Consider the following 24,665-nt stretch of genomic DNA (forward strand, 5'->3'; position numbering starts at 1 on the left):
TGTCCGCAGGGACACGATGTACAAGCCTCTAGATAAAGGGGGAAAAAACGTGCCCAACATCGCCCTCATACTGATGGCCACCTTTGTGTGCGGCTGCATCAAGCGGTGCGTAGACCCTCAGTACGCAAACACCAAGTGTCACTGCTTGCTGAGGTTCTACCTGTCCCCGGTGTTGCGAAGGATGGGTCTGGCCACGCTGCCGCGGAACGCTCCAAGTAGTTGGACTGTGCCGTACCACCTGTCCCTCGTGGGAAAATTTATGCAGGGAAACACCTTCGACCACAAGTCCATCAGGCAGTGGTCGGCACGTAACGTCTTAAAGGCCCTGAGGGAAAAGGAAAGGGTGGATCCTGTGGGATGGTTCCCTGAGCAGACAAAGTTATTTGGCAGAATGCCTCATCACCAGAACTTTCCAACAAACACCAAGATGTAGCTTGGCTGGTGGTGAGAAAGACCCTCCCTTTATGATCCTTCCTACACGCCAGGAGTCTCACCCCCTCTGCACGTTGCCCTCGAGGTGGCTGTGGTGGGGAAGAGACCGTTGTTCACCTCCTTGTAGATTGTGTCTTTGCAAAGAAGGTCTGGAGAGAGATGCAGTGGTTGCTGTCGAGGTTCATCCCGAGCAGTTCTGTGACAGAGGACTCTGTGCTCTACGGGCTGTTCCCAGGGACACACACCGAGACAAACATCAACTGCAGCTGGAGGATCATCAACTCGGTGAAAGACGCTCTTTGGTCTGCCCGAAACTTGTTGGTTTTCCAGTGCAAACACCGACCGAGTGTTGCAGACTGGCACTTTCCAAGGTCCAGGACTACGTGCTGAGGGACACAGTTAAGCTTGGGGCAGCCGCCGCAAAGGCGCAATGGGGAAGGGTCGCTGCCTAAGACCTTTCTGCCACAATGCACGGGGGGGCTGGGAACTGTAAAGAGCCCCTCAGGCTGTACAGATTAAAATGTATGTCTGCCAATGATTGAAATATTCATTGATTTTTCTGATACACCTTGTTTCATGTTGTAAAAGTTGAACCTGTTTGTATTTTTGTAATGGTGATTTGAAATGTTTTGAAATGTTTTTGAAGATTTATGAATAAAGTATATTTTTGCAAATAAAACAAGTCAGACTAAGAAGGAGGCCATAGGACCTAAATTAGATTCACAGTACCTGTATGTAAATAGACAAAGCATGGTAATTACGTTTGGTGCGCTGTAGGTGCAAATAGCTTCATCTGAATTTGCTGTTATAGAGTCATGGCATAGAAGGATGCTATTCAGGCCATTGAGCACATGGTAGCTCTCTGTAGAGTGTTCCAATCACTCATTCCCCCATCCTTTCCCCGTAGCCTTGCAAGTTTATTTCCTTCAGGTTCCCATCCAAGTTCCCTTTGAACTCGTTCATCGCCTCCGCTTCCACCACACTCATAAGCAGCAAGTTCCAGTTCATTACCACTTGCTGCATAAAAAAAGTTATTCCTCACATCTATATAACCAAAACAAAAACAAAAATACCTGGAAAAACTCTGCAGGTCTGGCAGCAACAGTGGAGAAGAGCACAGATGATGTTTCGAGTCCTCATGACCCTTCAACAGAACTAAGTAAAAATAGGAAAGGGGTGAAATATAAGCTGGTTTAAGTGGGGGGGGGGGGGTGTTTTGGGACAAGAAGAGTTAGGTAAAGGGCCTAAGCAGTCACCCAGTCTGTGTTTGATCTCTCCAATGTAAAGGAAACCGCATTGGGAGCAACAAATGCAGTAGATCGTTCCCTCTGTGACACCCTGGTCCACTACTCACCCCCTACTCATCACCCCCTGCTCCTCAACCCCTCTCACGGCACCTTCCCATGCAACCGTAGAAGATGCACACCTGCCCCTTCACTTCCCCTCTCCTCACCATCCAAGGGCCTAAACACTCTTTTCAAGTGAAGCAGCATTTCACTTGCACTTCCCTCAACTTAGTCTACTGCATTCGTTGCTCCCAATGCGGTTTCCTCTGCATTGGAGAAACCAAACGTAGACTAGGTGACCGCTTTGCAGAACACCTTCAGTCTGTCCACAAGCATTACCCAGACTTCCCTGTCGCTTGCCATTTCAACACTCCACCCTGCTCTCATGCCCACATGTCTGTCCTTGGCTTGCTGCATTCTTCCAGTGAAGCTCAACACAAACTGGAGGAACAGCACCTCATCTTCTGACTAGGCACTTTACAGCCTTCCGGACTGAATATTGAGTTCAACAATTTTAGATCATGAAATCTCTCCTCCATCCACACCCCTTTCCGTTTTTTCCCCCTCTATTTTGTTTTTTCCAATAATTTATATAGATTTTTCTTTTCCATTATTTTTAAATGTATTTCCATCCATTGTTTTATCTCTACCTTTTAGCCTTTTTCAATTCCTTCACCCCACCTCACCCCCACTATGGCTATCTGTACCTTGTTTGTCCTGCTTTCTACCCTTAATTAGCACATTCCTTTAGATAATATCACCACCTTCAACACCTCTTTGTCCTTTTGGCTGTGACATCTTTTGGTTATCTCCACCTATCACTGGCCCTTTACCTAGCTCTTCTTGTCGCAACACCTCCACCCCGCTTAAATCAGCTTATATTTCACCCCTTTCCTATTTTTACTTAGTTCTGTTGAAGGGTCATGGGGACTCGAAATGTCAACGCTGCTCTTCTCCACCAATGCGGCCAGACCTGCTGAGTTTTTCCAGGTATTTTTGTTTTTGTTTTTGTTTTATTCCTCACGTCTCCCTGTATTTCTTTACAAAAACTTTAAAATCTATATCCCTTTGTCCTTGCACCATCGGCTTATGGGAGCAGCCTTCCTTTCTCTACCTTAGCTAAACCTATCATAATCATGTACGCCCCTATCAAATCTCCCTGTTATTGTTATGTATATAGCTCTAACTCAAAAAAGGCAGGAAAATTATTAAATATTCCTGGATCTGAGGGCTTCAAGAAAGATAGAGAAGGAAAGAAAGAAGGAAGGATGTCAATATTGATTAAGGAGAATACTACAGTGCTAGAGAGAGTGGATTATTAATAGTAGGATATAAATAGTAAACGGGGAGTAAGAGGAAGGGTGGGGTGGGATAGGAACCAAAAGGTAGACCTACACCTGGAAGCAGATGGCATGGTTGAAATATTAAATGAGTACTTTGCATCTGTCTTTACCAAGCAAAAAGATGCTCTCAAAGTCACAGTGAAAGAGAAGGCAGCTGAGAAACTGGATAGGTTAAAAATTGATAGGGAGCAGAAGTATTATAAAGATTGGCTGCACTTAGTTGATAAATCACCAGGACCAGATGAGATGCATCCAAGAATGCTGGGGGAAATGTGAGTGGAAGTTGCATAGGTACTGACCATAATCTTCCAGTCTTCCTCAGATATGGGGTGCCAGAATAATGCAGAATTGCAAATGTTACACTCTTGTTCAAAAAGGGGTATGAGGATAAACCTAGCAACTACAGAGCAATCAGTTTAAATTCTGTTATGGGAAAACTTTTAGAATTGATATTCCAGGACAAAATTAACAATCACTTGGACAAGGGTGGATTAATTTCAGAAAACCAGCATTTAAAGGTAATTTGTTTTTAACTAATTTGATTGTGTTTTTTGATGAGGTAACAGAGAAGGTTGATGAGGGTAATGCAGTTAATGTGCTATACATTGATTTACAAAAAACGTTTGATAAATGCCACATAAGCTTACCGGCATAATTGAAGGGACAGTGGCAGCATGGGCATGAGGTTGGCTGATGGGAAACAGACAGTAGCGATGAACAGCTGTTCCATGGGCTGGAGGAAGGTATACAGTGAGCTTTCCCACAGGTCGGTACTTGGACCACTGCTTTTCTTGATTTATATTAATAGCTTAGGTATGTAGGGCACAATTTCAGATTTTGCAGAGGCGAAAAAAACTTGAAAGCATTATGAACTGAGAGGAGGATGGTGATAGGCTTCAAGAAGACATAGCAAGGCTGGTGGACTGAGTAGTCACATGACAGATGACATTTAATGTGAAAAAATGCGAGGTGATAATTTTTATAGTAAGAATGACACACAATATAAGCTAAAGAACATAGTTCTAAAAGGGATGTGGGAAGAGAGACCTGGGAATTTATGTACACACATTGCTGAAGGTGGCAGGACAGGATAAGAAAGTGGTTCAAAAGGCATATGGGATCGTGGGCTTTATTAATAGAAGAACAGAGTATAAAAGCCAGGAATTTATGATGTACCTTTATAAAAGACTAGTTCAGCGTCAACTAAAGTATTGCACCTAATTCTCAGCACCGCACTTTAAGAAGGCTATGAAAGCTTTAGAGAAGGTGCAAAAAAGATTTATGAGAATGGTTCAAAGAATGGGAGACTTTTAGATACATGGATAGATTGGAGAAGCTGGAGTTGTTCTCCTTCAAGAAAAGAAGGCTGAGAGGAGAGTTGATCGAGTTGTTCAAAATCATGAACAGTGTAGACAGAGTGAATCGAGAGAAACTGTTCCCATTGGCTTAAGGGAAACCAGAGAACATAAATTTAAGATGATTGGCAAAAGAAGTAATGGAAACAAGAGGAAAAACATTTTTAAGCAGTGTGTGGTTAGGATCTGGAATGCACTGCCTGAGAATGTAATGGAGGCAGATTCAATTGTGGTTTTCAAAAGGGAATTGAATGAGCATTTGAAGAGAAAAGATTTGCAGGGGTAGGGGAAAGGCTGGGGGGAGTGGGACTAGCTGAGTAGTTCTTGTAGAGAACTGGTACAGACACAATTGGCTGAATGTCCTCCTATGCATTCTTATGAATCTTGTGAAATCAGACATAAGAGATGCCAAAAAGCCATAAAACTAAAAAAAAAGCATACAGAAATGTAAAGAATAGTGTAGATCCAAGGGACCTAGAGAGATAAAGAACAGGAAAGCAAGGCAAAGACAATCTGAAAATAAACTTTTAAGATACTCAAGATTGACAGTTTTTTTTTCCAATTATATTAGAACTAAAATGGGCATTAAGGAGAATATAACCTCTTAACTTAGCCTTTTAAAAACATGCTGGTAATATTGCAAATTAAAGTAAGGAAATGTCAGACTTGTCCCCAATTACTGTGTGTTAGTCATCACAGTGGAGGGAAAGGATACTATGCCTGATTTTTCAGAGAAACTAATAATGAATCTTGGACTGAAACTCATTAAAGTAACATAAGTAAGAATCCAATATTAGAAAAAAATAATGGTACTAAAGATCGACAGATTCCCGGGACCTGATGGTTTCCAGCCTAGGGATTTAGAGGTGGTAGGTGAGGAAATTGCAGATGCTTTAGCCATAATCTTTCAAAGTATGCTCAGTTCAAGAATCATCGCCTGACCAGAAAATTGCAAATCGAATCAAACAGCATGTTACTTTGGTTATTCATAACAGACAAAATACACACCGTTACTCAACCAGCCCCCGCTTACAAAACCCAGAGAAAAAGTTTGCTGTTAGATGTGATTCCGTAATTGGGCAGTATTTGTTGAACAATCCTGAGTGCGCAAATGGCACTTACAAGCAATTTAAAATAATTAGTTGAGTTCGTAATGTGCCCCATTTATGCTTGATAGAATTAACATGCATTCATACATAGGGACCCGTTTTCTGCAAACAAAAGGAATACGTTCAAGCCTTGTGCCTTTTTTGAGTTACCTGGGTGCTGGGGGAGTCTGTGGTTCCCTATTGCTTCTTCAGGGGATTGGATAAAGTTCCACCTAAGACACTGTTGGCTAAAATTAAAGTATGCAGAATTGAAGGCAAATTATTGACCTGGTTAGGAACATAGGACTTAGTAGCAAGAATGGGCCATTCAGCCATTTGAACCTGCTCTACCATTTGATAAGATCATGGCTGATCTGGTTGTGGTCTCAACTCCGTTTTCCTGTCTGCCCCCCATAACCCTTGACTCCCTTTTGTATCAGAAATTTATTTAACTCAGCCTTGAATAAATTGAATGACCCAGTCTCCACTGCTTTCTAGAGAAGAGAATTCCACATACTAATGACCCTCTGAGAGAAAAAAAATCTTTTTATCTCTGTTTTAAAAGGGAGACCTCTTATTCTTAAACTGTGGCCCCTAGTTCTGGTCTCGCACAAGAGTTAACATGCTCCTTGTGCCCATCCTATCAAGTCCCCTCAGGATATTATATGTTTAAATAAGATCACCTCTCATTCTTCTAAACTCCAATGGATATAGGCCCAACCTGTTCAATCTTTCTTCACAAGATAAGCCCGTCATTGCGGGAATGAGTCAAGTGAACATTCTCTGAACTGTTTCTAATGCAAATTATATTCTTTATCAAATAAGGAGACCAAAACTCTATACAGTAATCCAGATGTGATATCACCAAGGCTCTATGGCTGCAGTAAAACCTCCCTACTTTTATATTCCATTCCACTTGCAATAAACGACAGCATTCCATTTGCTTTCCTAATCACTTGCTGTACCTCTATACCAACTTTTTGTGATTTATGTACCAGGACACCCAGATCCCTCTATACTGTAGAATTCTGCAGTCACTTGCTATTTAAGTATGATATTTCTATTCTCCCTGCCAAAGTGGACAAGTTCACTTTTCCCACATTATGCTTCATTTGCCAAATTTTTGTGCACTGACTTAACCTGTCTATATCCCTTTGCTGTCTCTCTACCTCCTCTTGCCAACTAACTTTCCCACCTATCTTGGTATCATTGGCAAACATTCGGTCCTTTCATCCAAGTCATTGATATAGGTTATAAATAATTGAGGCCCCAGCAACTGATCCCTATGGCACCCCACTAGTTACAGCCTGCCAACCTGAAAAAGAATGATTTATCCTTACTCCCTGCTTCCTGTTAGCTAACCAATCTTTTATCCATGCTAATAAGTTACCCCTACACTATGTGCTCTTAACTTATGTAGTAATCTTTGATGTGGTACCTTATCAAATGACTTTGGAAATCCAAGTACACCACAACTACAGGTTTCCCTTTATCCACCTTGCTTGTTATTTCCTCAAAAAACTCTAATGAATTAGTCAAATGTGATTTCCCTTTCACAATACCATATTATGATCTCATTATGATTTTCTAAATATTTTGGGAAAAAGCAGGAAAGTGGAGTTGAGGATTAGCAGATCAGCCATGATCTCATTGAATGGTGGAGCAGACTTGATGGGCTGAATGGCTTACTCCTGCTCCTACATCTTATGGTCTTATAAGCTCCTTAAAAATGGATTCTACCAATTTCCTTATGACAGATGTGTTTCCTTTTGACAGATATGACAGCTCTGAAGAAGAGTCATACAGGCTTGAAACTTTAACCCTGTTTTTCTCTCCACTAATGCTGTTTGACCTGCTGAGTTTTTCCAGCATTTTCTGTTTTTGTTTCAGATTTCCAACATCTGCAGTATTTTGCTTTTATCCTTATGACAGATGTTAGGCTAACTGGCCTATTTTTTCCTGCTTTCTGTCTCCCTCTTCTCTTGAGTAGAGGTGTCACATTTGCTAATTTCCAATCTGCTGGCACCCTTCCAGAATCTAAAGAATTTTGGAAGATTATGCCAATGCCTCTATCATCTCTACAGCCACCTCTTTTACGGCCCTAGGATGCAGGCCTCTTGTCATCCTTTAGGTCTAATAGTTTTCCCAGCACCTTTTCCCTGGTGATGGTGGTTTTAAGTTCCCTCCCTTTCACCTCTTTTTCAGGTATCTTTAGGAAGTTTCCAAAGCCTTCTGCAGTGAAAACAGATGCAAAATGCCTGTTCAACGCCTCCGCCATTTCCTTGTTTTCCATTATCAATTCCCCAGACTCTTTCTAGAGGACCAACAATAGCTTTAGTTACTCTTTTACTATTTAAATACTTGTAGAAACTATTATTATCAGTTTTTATATTACTAGCTAGCTTTCTCTCATACTCATACTTTCTCTCATAAACTTTACTTAGAGTTATTAAATATCTCCTCAATAGTCTGCCACTGCATCTCTACTGTTCTACCTTTGCCGGTTCACTTTAGCCAACTCTTCCTTCACATTCTTTTAGTTACTTTTATTTAAGGTTAAGCAGCAGTCTTAAACCCACACTTCTCCCGTTCATACTGAACATGAACTTCTATCATGTGCCGATCGTTGTCATCTGGAGGCTCTTTTACCATGAGGTTATTGGCCAATCCTTTCTCATTGCACATTACCAGCTTTAGAATAGCCTAATCCCTGGCTGGCCCTAGAACATACTGCTGCAACAAATTGCCCTGAATACACTCTAATGAACTCATTTTCCAGGCTACCTTTGCTAATCTGATTCGTCCAAACTACATGTAGATTAAAGTCACCCATGATTATTGCGGTACCTTTCTTACATGCCCCGTTTATTTCTTCTAATATGCTCTGCCCTACAGTGTAACTACTATTAGGTGGCCTATAAATTAATCCCACAAGTGACCTCTTACCTTTTCCATTTCTTATCTCTACCTGAGCTGATTCTACATCTTGCTCTTTCGAGCTAAGGTCATCTCTCATTACTGTACTAATGGCATCCTTGATTAACAGAGCTACCCCACTACCTTTTCCTAGCTTCCTATGTGTTGAAAATGTCAAATGCCCTTCAATATTCAGGCCTCGTCCTTAGCCATTTCAGCGACAAGGAGGCCATCAGGTCATACAAATTTATTTCTTGTGCTAATAATTCATCCATTTTGTTCTGAATGCTGTGTGCATTCAGATACAGAGCCTTTAACTGTCTTTTTACCATTTTTGCAATCTCTGGCGTGTGGAGAGCAGAGGCACAGGATAAAGGAGCCCGAGGAGAGTGGTGGAGACACGGTAAAAGAGAGTGAGGAGAGCAGCAGAGACACAGGATAAAAGAGCGGGAAGAGAATAGCAAAGACACAGGATAAAAGCGCGAAGAGAGAGGAGACATAGGATAAAAGAGCACGAGTAGAGTGGAGACACAGGATAAAAGAGCGCGAGGAGAGCGGAGACACAGGATAAAAGAGCGCAAAGACACTTTGTAGTTAAGAGGTGTATAACCTTAATTGTTAGTGGTACTAGCATTCAAGAAACGTAGTAAATTGTACATAGGAAGAAAGTAATTAAAGTAAATTAAATAACAAGTTTGAATGGTGGGACAGGTGTTGTGTTGCAGCTGTGAGATGTGGGAACTTTTGTACGCCAAGGCAATCCATGACAAACACATCTGCAGGATGTGTAAACAGCTTGAGGAATTCCAGATCAGGGTTATTGATCTGGAAGCCAAAATGCAGTAACTGTGCAACATAAGGGTGGGGGAGAAATACCTGGATACTTGGTTCCAGAAGGCAGTCACACCTCTTAGAATAGGGTCATCTGTTTTGGTCAGCAGTGAGGGACAGGAGGATGTGACTGTCATTGAGGCAGGTAATGGGACCTAGCAGACAGTGGGGGAAGAGCCTCAGGCTTTTCAATTGTCAAACAGGCTTGAGGTGCTCACAACCTGTGCGGATGAAAGTGAAATCTGCAAGGTGGATGAGCTGGCTGACCATGGCGCTGTGGTACAGGAAGCCATTGAAATGGAGGGAGCCAAAAGGAATGTAGTGGTAGTAGGGGATAGTATAGTGATGGGGGATTGACACTGTTCTCTGCAGCAAAGAGTGAGAGTCCAGATGGCTATGTTGCCTGCCCGATGCCAGGATTCGGGACATCTGCTGGAGAGGAACTTGCAGTGGGAGAGGGAGGGTCCAGTTGACTTGGTCCATATTAGGTACCAGTGACATAGGTAGAACTAGGAAAGAGGTTCTGCAAAATCAGCATGAGGAGCCAGGAACCAAATTAAGAAGCAGAACCTCAAAGGTAATAATCCAGACCCACATGCAAATTGGCATAGGGCAAATAAGATTAGAGAGACGAATGCTTGACTCAAAGACTGGCATGGGAGAAGTGGATTCCGGTTTGTGGGGCACTGGCATCAGTACTGGGGAAAGTGGGGGCAGTACCGTTGGGATGGCTTACACCTGAACTGTGCTGGGACGAGTGTCTTCACAAATCGCATAACTAGGGAAGTAGAGAGGGCTTTAAACTAAACAAGAAGGGTGAGGGATCAAGTTTGGGTAGAGGTAACAGTTCAAGGTGGAGCATCAAATAATAATATGAGAAATGAGGGTCAGAGAATGGCAGGAAGGGACAGACAGAAAAAACCTAAGAATACATCAAAAGTCAAGACTTGATTTTACAAGGTAACAAAAAGACAAAACTGAAGGCTCTGTCTGAATGCACATAGCATTCATAACAAAGTAAACAAATTGATGGCCCACATTGAAGTAAATAAATATGATCTGATAGCAATTATGGAGACGTGGCTGCAGGACGACAAAGAGTGGGTCCTTAATATTGAAGGGTACATGACATTCAAGAAGAATAGGAAGCTAGGTAAAGGAGGGGTAGCACTGTTAATCAAAGGGGGCAATGGTGCAATAGTTAGAGATGACCTTAGTTCAGGAGATCAGGTTGTAGAATTGGTTTGGGTAAATATGAGGAATAGCAGGGGGAAAAAGTCATTAGTAGGAATGGTCTACAGGCCCCCAAACTGTAGCCACAGTGTAAGACAAAGTATTTAAGAGAAAATATTGTGTGTTTGTAATAAAGGGACAGCAATAACCATGGGTGATTTTAATCTACTCATAAACTGGAAAAATCAGATTGACAGTAGTAGCCAGGATCAGGTGCTCTTAGAGCAACATGTTCTGGAATCAACCAGAGAGCAGGTTATATTAGACTTGGTATTGGGTAAAGTGACAGGATTAATTAATGACCTCAGAGTAAAGGCACCCCTAGGTAGCAGCAACCACAATATGATTGAAAATTCCAGCTTGAAAGGGAGAAGATTGGGTATCTTAAACTTAAATAAGGGCAACTATGTGGGGATGAAAACTGAGCTAGCTGAAGTGAACTGGGAAACTAGGCTAGAGAATAGATCAATACAGAAGCACTGGCAGACATTTAACTAGATATTTTGGAGCATTCAGAATAAGTACATTCCCACTATAAAGAAAAATTCTAAGGGGTGGATTCACCATCCATGGTTAACTAAAGAAGTTATGACAGCATCAAATTTATGGAAAAAGCAGACAACTCCACAAAGATGAGTGGCAGGACAGATGATTGGACAGAAAATAAAGAATGGCAGAGAATGACTAAAAGGTTAATCAGGAGAAAGAAATTAGAGTATGAGAGGAAGCTGGCTAGAAATGTAAAAATGAATAGCAACAGTTTCTACAGGTACTTAGAAAGGAAAAGAGTAAGTAAAGTGAGTGTTGGTCCTCTAGACAGTGACAGTGGGGAGTTAATAGTAGATAATAAGGAAATGGTGGAAGAAATGAACAAATATTTTGCATCTGTGTTCACTATATAGCATACAAAAAAACATTCCAGTAATAGCTGCAAATCAGGTGAATGGGAGAAAGGAATTTGGTGAAATTGAAATCACTAGGGAAACAGTACTGAGCAAATTAATGGAGCTGCAGGCAGGCAAGTCTCCAGGTCCCAATGGACTACATCCTAGGGTCATAAAAGAGGTGGCTAATGAAGTAGTTTGATACATCGGTGTTAATTTTTCAAAATGAGCTAGATTCTGGAAAGGTTCCATCAGATTGGAAGGTAGCAGTTATAACCCCTCTATGCAAGAAGGGAGGGAGGCAGAAAACAGTAAACTATAGGCTAGTTAGCTTGATGTCTGTCGTGGGGAAATTATTAGAATCGATCATTAAGTAGGTTATAGCTGGGCACTTAGAAGAGCTCAAGGCAATAGGGAAGAGTTTTTTGTAAAAGGAAAATCATGTTTAACCAATTTCTTGGAGTTTTTTGAAGGAGTAACATATGCAGTGGATAAAGGGGAGCCTGTAAATATACAGCACTTGGATTTCCAGAAGGCATTTGATAAGGTGCCACATCAAAGATTATTACGGAAAATAAAAAAGCATGGTGTAGTGGGTAACATATGAGCATGGATATAAGATTGGCTGGCTGGCAGAAAACAGAGAGTATGCATAAATGTGTCTTTTTCTGATTGGCAGGTTGTGACGAGTGGAGTCCCACAGGTTCTGTACTGGCGCCTCAACTTTTTACGATTTACATCAATGACTTAGATGTGGGAAGTGAAGACTTGGCAGCTAAATTTGCAGATGACACAAAGATAGGTAGGAAAGTATGTTGTGAAGAGGACATGAGGAGGTTGCAGATGGATATAGATAGGTTGAGTGAGTGGGCAAAGATCTGGCAAATAGAGTTTAATGTGGGAAAATGTGAAGTTGTTCACTTTGGCAGGAAGAACAAAAAAGCAGAGTATTACTTAAATGGAGTATTATTTCAGACTTATGGCCTTATCTGCTGGTGCACTCTTAAGTTTGTAAGCTCTGTCCCTTCCTTCCACACTCTGGTCATCATACCCAAATTGATACCCTCTATTACCTCGTTGTTTCCCTTTCGTTTACCACATCTCATCTAACATGATCCCTTTCCTCACTAATTCATTTAAAAGCCCTCTCTATTGGCCTACTTATACAACTCGCCAGAACACTGATCCCAGCACGGTTCAGGTGAAGACCTGAAGGTTCAGCTCTAGCTCCCACTTTTCCCAGTACTGGTGCCAGTGCCCCATGAATTGAAACCTTTTTCTCCCATACCAGTCTTTGAGTCACCATTAATCTCTCTCTGATTTTCCAGAGATTATTACCTTTGAGATTCTGCTTTTTAATTTAACCCCTAGCTGCTCATACTCCCTATGCAGAACTTCTAGTCCTCTCTGTGTCGTTGGTACCCAGAAGGACTACAAAACTGGATCTTCCCCTCCCACTGCAAGTTCCTTTCCAGCCCTGAGCAAATGTGCTAAACCCTGGGACCAGGCAGGCGACACAGCCTTCTGGACTCTCACTTTTGGCTGCAGAGAATTGTGTCTATTCCCCTGACTATACTGTCAACTACAGCCACTACATTCCTATTTATTTACTCCCCAACTTAAATGGCTCCATCTCCCATGGTGCCATGGTCAATTTGCTCATCCACTTTGTAGACCTTGCTCTCATCCATCCAACCTGCAAGAGCTTCGAAATAGGCTCCTCCTCTTCTACCTTCTTGATTCCCGTATCTTCAGTTTTGGAGATTGATTAGGTAGTAAAAGTCAGAAATAGGGACAATGGGGGGGGGGGTATGCATTCCAATTGGAAGGAAATGACCACTGTGCCCCTTAAGGATCTCAACTATTCATTATATTTGTTAATAAAAGTAGATAACATAGTAGAGAGCCATTCATCTGTAGAAACAATTGACCGGGACCTAGGAATGGGCAATAAATGTGACCTTGCCAGCATCACTCACTTCACAGAGAACAAGTAAAAATAAGTGTTGTAATACAATCAGGACCTGTGTGAGGCATCTGAATCTGGCATTAGAGACCAGTGTAACATCTACTGGCTGCTTTTAAAAGGATTATTTAATCCAGAGTGGGATAACAACACCACCTTTAATGTAGTAAAATGTCTTAAGGTGCTTCACAGGAGTGTTACCAAGCAAAATTTGGCACTGAATCACATAGGAGATGTTGGGGCAGATTATCAAAAGCTTGGTCAAAGTGGCAGTTTTAAGGAGTGTCTTAAAGAAGGAAAGAGAGGCAGAGAAGTTTAGGGAGGGAATTCCAGAGCTTTGGCTCTTTGCAGCTGAAGGCACGGCCATCAGTGGTGGAGCAATTAAAATCAAAAGGCAAAAATTGGAGGAGTGGAGATGTTTTGGAGGGTTGAAGGGCTGCAGGAGATTACAGAGCTAAGGAGGAACAGTACCAGGGACAGATTTGAAAACAGGGATGAGAATTTTAAAATTCAGTGGTTGCTTAATGGGAAGTCAATGTCAGTCAGAAAGTACAGCAGGGCGAAAGATGAACAGGATTTGGTGTGAGTTGGAAAACGTACAGCAGACTTTTGGATGATAAAAGCAAAACACAGCGGATGCTGGAAAACTGGAATAAAACAGAAATACTGGAAATATTCAGGTCTAGCAGCATCTGTGGAAAGCGAAACAGTTAACATTTCGAGTCAATTATGACTCCTTTAGAACTTTTTTCAGACTTCTAGATGAACTTAAGTTAATGAAGGGTCAAACGTGGGAGGCAGACAAGGAGTGCATTAGGACAGTCAAATCTAGAAGGAATAAAGGCATGGATAAGTGTTTCAGCAGCAAAAGAGCTGAGGCAGGAGCAGAATCAGACAATGTGATGAAGGTGGACTTCAGTGGTCTTTGTGATGGTGTGGATATTTGGTTGGAAGCTCATTATGAGGTCAGATATGATATCAAAGTTGCAAACAGCCTGGTCAAACTTCAGCAATTACCAGAATAAGGGATGGAATCAGTGGCTAGGGAACAGAATTTGTGCTGGGGTCCATAGACTATGGCTTCTGTGTTCCCAATGTTTAATTGGAGGAAATTTCTATTCATCCAGCCCTGGATGTTGGACGCATAATCGGACAATTTGGAGATGATGGAGCAGTCAAGACAGTTTGTGGTGAGGTAGAACTGGGAGTTGTCAATACATATGTGGAAACAGACACTTTTTTCAGACCATGTCATCAAGGGGCATCACGAAGAAGAGGAGGAGGTCGTGGATAGCTCCTTGCAACACTGCTTGAGTGTGAAGAGTATCCATGGTTACAACTGGATAGGTAAAAATGCAACCAGGCGAGCACAGTTCCACACAGCTGGATGATGGTGGAGATGCATAAGAGGAGGGTGGTGTTTTTTTTTATTCATTCATGGGATGTGGGCTTCGCTGGCTGGGCCAGCATTTATTGCCCATCCTTAGTTGCCCTTGAGAAGGTTGTGGTGAGCCGCCTCCTTGAACTGCTGCAGTCCATGTGGTGTAGGTACACCCACAGTGCTGTTAGGAATGGAGTTCCAGGATTTTGACCCAATTGACTGTAAAGGAATGGCAATATATTTCCAAGTCAGCAAGGTGATTGACTTGGAGGGGAACTTCCTGATAGTGTGTTCCCATCTATCTGCTGCCCTTGCCCTTCTAGATAGCAGTGGAAAGTGCTGTCAAAGGAGCCTTGATGAATTCATGCAGTGCATCTTGTGGATGGTGCACACTGCTGCTACTGTGTGTTGGTGGTGAGTGGAGGGAGTGAATGTTTGTGAATGTGGTGCCAATCAAGCAGGCTGCTTTGTCCTGGACAAAGCTTCTTGAGTGTTGTGGGAGCAGCACTCCTCCAGGCAAGTGGGGAGTATTCCATCGCACTCTTGACTTGTGCCTTGTAGATGGTGGACAGGCTTTGGGGAGTCAGGAGGCGAGTTACTCGCTGCACCATTCCTAGCCTCTGACCTGCTCTTGTAGCCACAGTATTTATATGGCTAGTCCTGTTCAGCTTCTGGTCAATGGTAATCCCAAGGATGTTGATAGTGGGGGATTCAGTGATGGTAATGCCATTGAACATCAAGGGGCGATGGTTGGATTCTCTCTTGTTGGAGATGGTCATTGCCTGACACTTGTGTGGCACAAATGTTACTTGCCACTTGTCAGCCCAAGCCTGGATATTATCCAAGTGTTGCTGCATTTGTACATAGACTGATTTAGTATCTGAGGAGTCACGATTGGTGCTGAACATTGTGCAATCATCAGCGAACATCCCCATTTCTGACCTTTTGATGGAAGGAAGGTCATTGATGAAGCAGCTGAAGATGGTTGGGCCGAGGACACTACCCTGAGGAACTCCTGCAGTGATCTCCTGGAACTGAGATGACTGACCTCCAACAACCGCAACCATCTTCTTTTGTGCTACGTATGACTCCAACCAGGGCAGAGTTTTCTTCCTGATCCCCAGTGACTTCTGTTTTGCTAAGGCTCTTTGATGCCACACTCGGTCAAATTCTGACTTGATGTCAAGGGCAGTCACTCTCACTTCACCTCGGGAGTTCAGCTCTTTTGTCCATATTTGAGCCAAGGCTGTAATGAGGTCAGGAACTGAGTGGCCCTGGCAGAACCTAAACTGGGCATCAGTGTGCAGGTTATTGCTAAGCAAGTGCTGCTTGATAGCATTGTTGATGATCCCTTCCATTACTATACTGATGATCAAGAGTAGACTGATGGGGCGGTAATTTGTTGGGTTGGATTTGTCCTGCTTTTTGTGTACAGGACATACCTGGGCAATTTTCCACACAGGTGGGTAAATGCCAGTGTTGTAACTGTACGTGAACAGCTTAGCTAAGGGCACTGCAAGTTCTGGAGCACAGGTCTTCAGTACTATTGCCAGAATGTTGTCAGGGCCCATAGCCTTTGCAATATCCAGTGCCTTCAGCTGTTTCTTGATATCACATTGAGTGAATCAAATTAGCTGAAGACTGGCATCTATGATGCTGGGGTCAGCATCCGGAGGAGGCTGAGATGGATCATCCACTCGGCACTTCTGGCTGAAGATTGTAGTAGATGCTTCAGCCTCATCTTTTGCACTGAAGTGCTGGGCTCCTCCATCATTGAGGATGGGAATATTTGTGGAGCCTCCTCCTGCAGTGAGTTGTTTAATTATCCACCACCATTCACGAATGGATGTAGCAGGATTAGAAAGCTTAGATCTGATCCGTTGGTTGTGGGATGGCTTAACCCTGTCTTATCACTTGCTGTTTGGCACGCAAATAGTCCTCTATTATTGCTTCACCAGGTTGACATCTCATTTTTAGGTATGCCTGGTGCTGCTCCTAGCATGCCCTCCTGCACTATTCATTGAACCAGGGTTAATCCTCTGGTTTGATGGTAATGGTAGAGTGAGGGATATGCTGGGCCATGAGGTTGCAAATTGTGTTCAAGTACAGTTCTGCTGCTGTTGACGGCCCACAGTGCCTCATGGATGCTCAGTCTTGAGCTGCCAGATCTGTTTCAAAATCTATCCCATTTAGCACAGTGGTATTGCTACACGATGGAGGGTATCCTCAATGTGAAGGCAGACCCAGTCCAGCAGCTACGTCATTTAGGATTTGGCCAGCTTGCTCAGTAGTGGCGCTACCGAGCCACTTTTTGTGATGGACATTGAAGTCTCCCACCCAGAGTACATTCTGCACCCTTGCCACCCTCAGTGCTTCCTCCAAATGATGTTCACTGATTCATTAGCTGAGGGAGGCCGGTACATAGTAATCAGCAGGAGGTTTCCTTGCCCATGTTTGACCTGATGCCATGAGGTCAATGGGGTCTGGAGCCGATGCAAGTCCCTCCCGACTGTATACCACTGTGCCGCCACCTCTGCTGGGCCTGTCCTGCCAGCGGTACAGGGCATTCTCAAGGATGGTGATCGTGGTGTCTGAGAAATTATCTGTAAGGCGTGATTCCGTGAGGATGACTATGTCAGGCTGTTGCTTAACTAGTCTGTGAGACAGCTCTCCTAATTTTGGCACTAGCCCCCAGATGTTAATAAGGAGGACTTGGCAGGGGCCATTGCCATTTCCGGTGTCTAGTTCGATGCCAGGTGGTCCGTCCGGTTTAATTGCTTTTTAGTGACTTTGTAGCAGTTTGTTAGGACATTTAAGAGTCAGTCACATTGCTGTGGGTCTAGAGTCATGTGTAGGCCAGACCAGGTAAGGCAGATTTCCAGATGGGTTTTTACAATAATTGACAATATTTCCATGGTCATTGTTAGACTTTTATTCCTGATTTTTTTATTGAGTTCAAATTCCACCGTCTGCCGTGGCAAAATTTGAACCTGGGTCTCTGGCTTACTGGTCCAGCGACAATACCACTACGCCATTGCCTCCCCCTATGTTGTCTGCAGTGATGCTGTCGGCTGCAAACAGTTCGAGATGGACAAGGAGGAATAGTTTACTTTTGTTGCAGTCATGTGGGATGTCATTTATTACTTTAAGAGATTTGAAGGAGAGGTGGACAGTACCTGAATAGAAAGAACTGTTAACAATATTGGCTTATATGGAAGCCAAGAACGGAAGTTGTGAGATCAGCAGTTTAGTGGGAATAGAGTTGAGGGAGCAGCAAATGGATCTCACAGATAAGATGAGATTGGAGGTGACATGAGGGGAGATAGGAGAGAAAGGGGAGGAAGGTACAAATTCAAGGCAAGGGCAAAGAGAAACCTTAGAGGATGTTTGGTCCAGTGGGCTAGGGCAAGGGAGCGAAGTGGTAGAGGCATCCGATGGCTGATCTTGATCTTGGTGACAAAGGTGTTCATCAGCTCCTCACACTTACTAGAAGTGTGAAGATAGGATAATCCTAGAATAGTGAACAGTTTTAGCAGATGTGAGCAGGATTCAATACCAATTTGTGGAATAAAAACTGAAAATGCAGAAAACACTCACTGGGTCTGGCTGCATCTGTGTAGGGAAAAACAGAGTTAATGTTTCTGATCAGTGACCTCAGAACTACAGCAAAGGGAGACAGTGACAGATTCAGGAATACTGGGAGTTTGCAAAACTTGCTAGAATGGCCTACTTATGCTCCTATTTCATATGTTTGTATGTTCATAAAATGTTTACAGCATGAAGAGGAAGCCGCTTTTGCCAACAGTTATGGGGCATCACACTTCTAAATTTAAGAAGAAAGAAACGAAATGAACCCTTTGGCCTGTGCCATAAAAACTTTTGACATTTAATCTTTCCTGCACTTCACCCCATCAGAGACCTTCTCATTTGTTCTTTTTCCCGCCCTCCCCTTTTGGTATCAGTTTCCCTTAGTTATTGAAGAGGGTCGTTTCTTGCATGCATAGCCATCTGTTGTGCATTCTAACGTGGCTGTGGAGTCCAATTGCAGACCTGCATGGCTTTCCAGTGCGGTAAGGATGAATTGTCTGATCTTGTTGGCACTGCTCAGTCTTTCTAGCCTGCCTTTTGTCCTTTGCTGCCTGTATTCTTTGCTGTTCAAAGGAAACAAAGCCACTGCTTAGATTACTTCCCAGGTAATTTTTCTTGTACATTTTTATCACAGTCTGTGGTGACGTGCCATATTTCCTGAGGTTTGCCTTCAAGGAGTCCTTGAACCTTAATCTCGTATACCTCTCAGGCAGTATCCAAGCTTAAGTTGACAACACGTGACCACCTTAGGAATTTTATCATCAGTCATATGTACTATGTGTCCACTCCATCTGAGCTGATGGTGAGTGCTTCAATTGCTCTTCAAAGTATCTCAGTGTTGGGCACTTTGCCCTCCCATTTGTGGTCCATGATGTTCCGAATGCATCTCATGTGGAACTTGTCCAAATGCTTAATATGTCTGGTGTAGGTAGTCCATGTCTCACAGGCTTCTCGGAGGGTAGGTATTCCAACCGCTTTGTACACAGCAAGTTTTGTTCTAAGTTTGATACCTCACTTCCTCCACAGTCCCTTGCCTAAAGGCCAAATGCTGAACCTGCTCTGGTAACTCTCTTTGCCACCCCACTGTCAATGCAAATATTTCTGGAGGTTGTGATTCTGAAAGAAGTGAAGTTATCTACAGCCTTCAAGGCTATGTCATTGATAGTTGTAGTATTGTCAGAATTTGGTGGTGATTGGTGGCCTCTGTCTTCCTTAAGCTGATGGTTAGCCCATAGTTGTCAGCCACTTATGGAAAACAGCCCATAATCCTTTGAAGGCCATGCTCGCAGTCTGGCACGAGGACACATTCACTGTTGAACTGCAATTCCCATATCGTCATCTCTGATACCTTAAGCTGAGGATTTCAGTTGTCTCAGGTTGAAGAGATTGGCATCTGTAATGAATTGGATGTATATTCCATCAATGTTTCCATCAAATGCCCCAGAAAGCATGGCAATATGTAGGCCATGTACACCATTGCTTCACTTGTTATGTCAAAGGGGTCACGGGGTCAGTGTATTCACCACATTCAGCAACTCTTGCCATCATTGCATCGTAAAACTGCTGTATCAGACTTACAGCTCTACAAGAACATCCAAATTTGACTAAGACTTTCTATAAGACCTCTCTGTTTACTATAGATTTGGAGTGCTCCGGCTTGTTTGGCCCACCATGCGTCTTGCATCCTGTTTGGAGACCGACATTCTCCCTCACATGTGGACACCAGCCCACATTTTGCCCTCATCTGGTTTGGCCTGCAAACTAACCAGGGTGTGGCCGCTGCTGTGAAGAAGCAGCAATTTGAAGCCACAGGTGAGAGCTGGGTGAATGTCAAGGTCCAGGTGCAGTCATCCACCCAGCTACAAAGTAGGACACAGCTGACTCCTGCAGAAGGGACCACCTTTGATACACACCTACACACCCCACCAGCTTTCACTTACTTGAAGTGGATTACATTTTTAACTTTCCCCAGTTCTGATAGGCCACAGGTCCGCTGTTTCTTTCTACACAGATGTTGCCAGACCTGGTGAGTATTTCCAGCATTTTCACTTTTATTTCTGATTTCCAGCATTCATAGTATTTTAGTTTTGTCATATTAATTTATGTGATCCAATCAGACCTAGCGGTGAATGGCTAAACTATTCATCCATGATATCCATTCCAGGCTGCGGTCCATTAAGGGAGTGGAGATGAAGCCAGTATTGGGGGAACTCCCAGGGCGAGAGATAGGGTAATCATTTTAATGGTAACCGGAGCATCAAAGGTGGAAATGAGGACAGTGCAAGTTTTGAAGCTTGTAATATGGGTAACCCTCTTAATGAGTTATTGTGCAAGATGATAGAGCTTTATTCTCTGTGTTACAGGTTTCATGTCTCAACACCGTTTGGAGTTCCAAGTCGAACGTGAAGCAGCGGTGTGGGCGGGCAGGCCGCTGCCAGCCGGGTAATGCCTACCATCTATTCAGCAGGGAGAGGCTGGAGAAAATGGATGACTTTCCGATCCCAGAAATTCTGCGCACCCCTCTGGAGAACATCGTGGTCCAGTCTAAAGTCCATATTCCTGGCATTACGGTGTGTGGTGGTTTCTTATCTTTGAGGATTCCTCTTTCCTCCATAGAAATGCAGCAGCAAAGGAGGCCGATTAACCCATGTCACCTGTGTTGAGTCTCTGATAGAGCTTTCTGCTTTGCTGCGTTCCCTACCGTTCCCTCATTCAGCCCATCTTACCTTTGCTGATTCTCTTTGAGTTCTCCCCTTAATCTAACTTTCCTGTTCTTTCCCCCATATTTTAAATTTTTCTTTTTCAAATATTTATCCACTTTGTTTTTAAATGTTATTGATTCTGCTTCCAACACTGTTTTTGGTGGAGCATTTCCATGTCTTAAGAACCTTCTCTGTGACAAAAAAAATTCCCTAATCTTTCCCTTGTGTGGGGGGGGGGGGGGGGGGGGGGGGGGGGGGGGTTTCTTTTGGTGATTATTTTAAATTTATGTCCTTTAGTTATTAACTCACTGACAAGTGGAATTAATGGTTTCCACTAAAAGCCGTAATAATTTTCAGCACCTCAATCAGACTTCCTCTTTGTTCTAATAAAGAGCCACAATACATCTAGCCTTTCACAACTGAAGTCTTTCCTCTTTTTGAGAGGTTTTTCTGCATTAACATATGAAAACAAAGGATTGGAAGAGATGAGCTGGTACCTATTCTGTCTTGGTGTAGTCTTTGAAGTTTAGAAAGTTGATGAATGATTTAATCGAGGTTGTTAAATTGATAAAATGGAGTAGATATAACAAAACTGTTTCCTTTGGTTCAATCTTAAACGTCGAGCTGAGCCATTCAGAAGTGAAGTTAGGAAGTATTTCTTCACCTGAAGGGTAGTGGAAATCTGGACTCTCTATTCCAAAGGGCTGTGGATGCTTGGGCTATTGAAATTCTCAGGATTGAGATCGAAAGTGTTTTGTTAGGTCAGTGGATATTGAGCCACGCCAGGTAAATTGATCTGGGTCACAGATCAACTGTGATATAGCACATATGACCCCAAAGCATTCATCCCTCAACCACACCACTAGCCAAATGATTTCTTTGGAGAGGCAGAAACCTCAGGGAAAAATTTTTTAAGCCAATTTAGTACAATGACTTCCTTCTAATCCTCAAAGGCGTTCAAGTTTCAGGAGACCAGGGTGACTGGAGACAGATGTCCCAAGTTTCACTTATTTTCTCTATGAATTTCTGTCCTGTTTGGTTGAGCTACTTGCCAGCAGTGGCTCGGTGGGTAATGCCCTTGCCTCTGAATCTTGCCCCAGTCTAGGACTTGAGCACATCGATTTAGGCTGATACTCCAGTGTAGTACTGAGGGAAAACTGCATTGTTAGAGGTGCCCTCTTTCAGATGAAACATTTAACCAATGCCCTGTCTGCCCCTCAGGTGGACACAAAAGGACTTATGGCGCAATTTCGAAGAAGTGCTGCGGAGTTAACCCCAGTGTCCTGGCTGATATTTATCCCTCAATTAACATCACAAATGCAGATTGTTCAGTCATTATCACATTGCTTTCAGTGGAAATTTACTGTGGTTGCAGTATTTCCTACATTACAGCACTGACTACACTTCAAAAGATATTTCATTGGCTGTAAAGTACTTTGGGATGTCCGGTGGTTGTGAAAGGCGCTATATAAATGCAAATCTTTTTTACTCACTTGATGAAAATGTAAGCAAAGTTTTTTTCTAACCCTTCCCGGCACCCCCCCCCCCCCCACCCCTCCATTTTATTTTTCAGGCTTCAGACTTTCTTTCTAAAGCAATGAATAATCCGAACCCTAAGGCTGTGAATGAGGCTGTGCGAGTACTACAGGAAATAGGTGAGTGCAAGTGGTTTGGAAATTTGCCACTGGAGAAGGGTGTTGCAAGACATGTTAAAGGTGCCTTGGAAAGAAGTTTATATAGAAGTTTCTACACTGACCTTCAACAGCTCAGTAAATTTAGTGAAGTGTTAAGCTATACAGATCAGTAAGCTTTCAGATTCAGTTCCCATTCTGACCTGGCTTCAATGGTAAATTTGACCAGGGTTCCCAATAATTGAGCCCACCCTGTGCATGCGTGTGCAGGACAGGATATGGGTGGGCTTTCTCAACCCCTTCCTGAGGTCTTAGAACCTTTACCCATGAAGAATGGGTCTGAAGACAATGAGGAATCCCATTTAACTCATGTAAAATTAAATATTTGTCAGAGGTAACACCTTCAGGAGCCTTTAAAATAAAACCCTCTGCTGCTATCTCCTCGCCGTGTGTTAACTAAAATTGGGGACCTGATAAACCCTGGAGGGGTCCCACTGCCAAGTTAGCATGTTGTTTCTGAGTTTATGCAGCCACACCATTGCAGCTAATGAACCACATGGTCTTTTCCTCTCGTTTTGTAACAATGAGATATACCACATCCTCGGAACATGCTTCACGACTGCAGCTTAGTTTCCACCTACAGATTAGCGAAATCTTTTTTGAGTAAATGCAGTTGCATTGCTAAGCTGTACTGAATCATAAGTACCAAGGCTTGATCTTTGGTCTGCACTGAGTCTGAATCTGCCAGAACTGGCGTGCTATAATTGGCATCAATAAAGGGGGCAATCAGGCTTTCAAGGGGATTTGGATGTCAGGTGAGTACAGGATTATCTGGAAATTTCTTTATGATGTAGGGTCACATGAGGAATGGCCACTTGCATCACTCACACTTAAGGAAACAAACTCCAGTCCTGTGAGAAAAATAAAAATACCTGGAAAAACTCAGCAGGTCTGGCAGCATCAGCGGAGACGAACACAGTTAACCTTTCGAGTCCGTATGACTTTTCAACAGAACTAAGTAAACCTGTGTCAGTGTGTTCCAGAGAGGACAACAGAGAAATTCTAGATGGAGGTTTTAATTCTATTGCTGCAAGTGGAAGGAGCAGTAATTATTATAATCAGACCCTGCAGTCTTCCATGTCATCTGGTTTTAGCTGTAGTACCATGAAAAATGCATGAGGAGAATTTACCACCCTTTCTCCCCTCCCAACCCACTGCAGGAGTGCTCGATGAAGATGAATCTCTCACTTTCCTTGGGCAGCGCCTGGCCCACATCTCCACAGACCCACGGCTGGCAAAGGCGATCATCATGGCCTCCATTTTCCGCTGTCTGTCCCCTGTATTAACAGTTGTCGCATGTCTGACTCGAGATCCGTTTGTGAACAGCTTGCTGAACAGAACAGAGGTTATGAAGGTATATAAAGAGATCTGGTGATGGGCACACGAATCTTGGAGTATCTTTTTAATTTTTTTTTGTTCTTAAGATGTGAGTTGCAACAGTCAAGCTGGAATCTAGGCTTGAACCTAGGTCAGGGCTATGGGTTGGTGGCTGGTGAAGGAGAGACATTTTTTTCTCTACACAACCCTGAATGACACCAAGAGCACTCACCCCTGCCCATGTCCTCATTCCAACCTTTTCCCAGCATGCAGATCATTATTCTACAGGGTTAGATTTCTGCCCCTCCATTTCCCTAATTCTAATTTATAAAAAAAATGTGTTCTAAGACCCACGAAAGGATTTTTCTTTTTGGATAGAAGTGCTGTGATTCCAAAATGCAAACTCCACCTTCCTCCCCTCTTTAAGACCCTCCTTAAACTACTTCTTTGACCAAGTTTTGGGTCTTAGCTTATCAATTTTTGTTTCATTCTGCTCCCGTGAACTGCCTGTGAGCACTTTGTTGTTAAAATGAAGCTAATGTTTTTGGCACTTGACCTGTGCAGAGACTCAGATGTCTGCTGGCAGGACTGCAGAGTTTCCTGTCACCCTCTAGCCTCTTGTCAATCATCCATTTCTCATCAAGGCAGTCTT

General features: G+C 43.1%; 1 protein-coding gene across 1 annotated transcript in view; it reads left to right on the plus strand.

Annotated features, from left to right (window-relative positions):
- The window catches only part of dhx30 (DEAH (Asp-Glu-Ala-His) box helicase 30), a 132,219-nt gene that overhangs the window by 72,619 nt on the left and 34,935 nt on the right, over positions 1 to 24,665 (plus strand). Inside the window, exons 12-14 of the mRNA XM_041190463.1 lie at positions 20,667 to 20,873; positions 22,579 to 22,660; positions 23,857 to 24,050. Coding sequence (XP_041046397.1) covers positions 20,667 to 20,873; positions 22,579 to 22,660; positions 23,857 to 24,050 — 483 coding nt within the window. The remainder of the gene's footprint in view (positions 1 to 20,666; positions 20,874 to 22,578; positions 22,661 to 23,856; positions 24,051 to 24,665) is intronic.

This window comes from Carcharodon carcharias, chromosome 6 (genome assembly GCF_017639515.1).
Source record: "Carcharodon carcharias isolate sCarCar2 chromosome 6, sCarCar2.pri, whole genome shotgun sequence".
NCBI lineage: Eukaryota > Metazoa > Chordata > Chondrichthyes > Lamniformes > Lamnidae > Carcharodon > Carcharodon carcharias.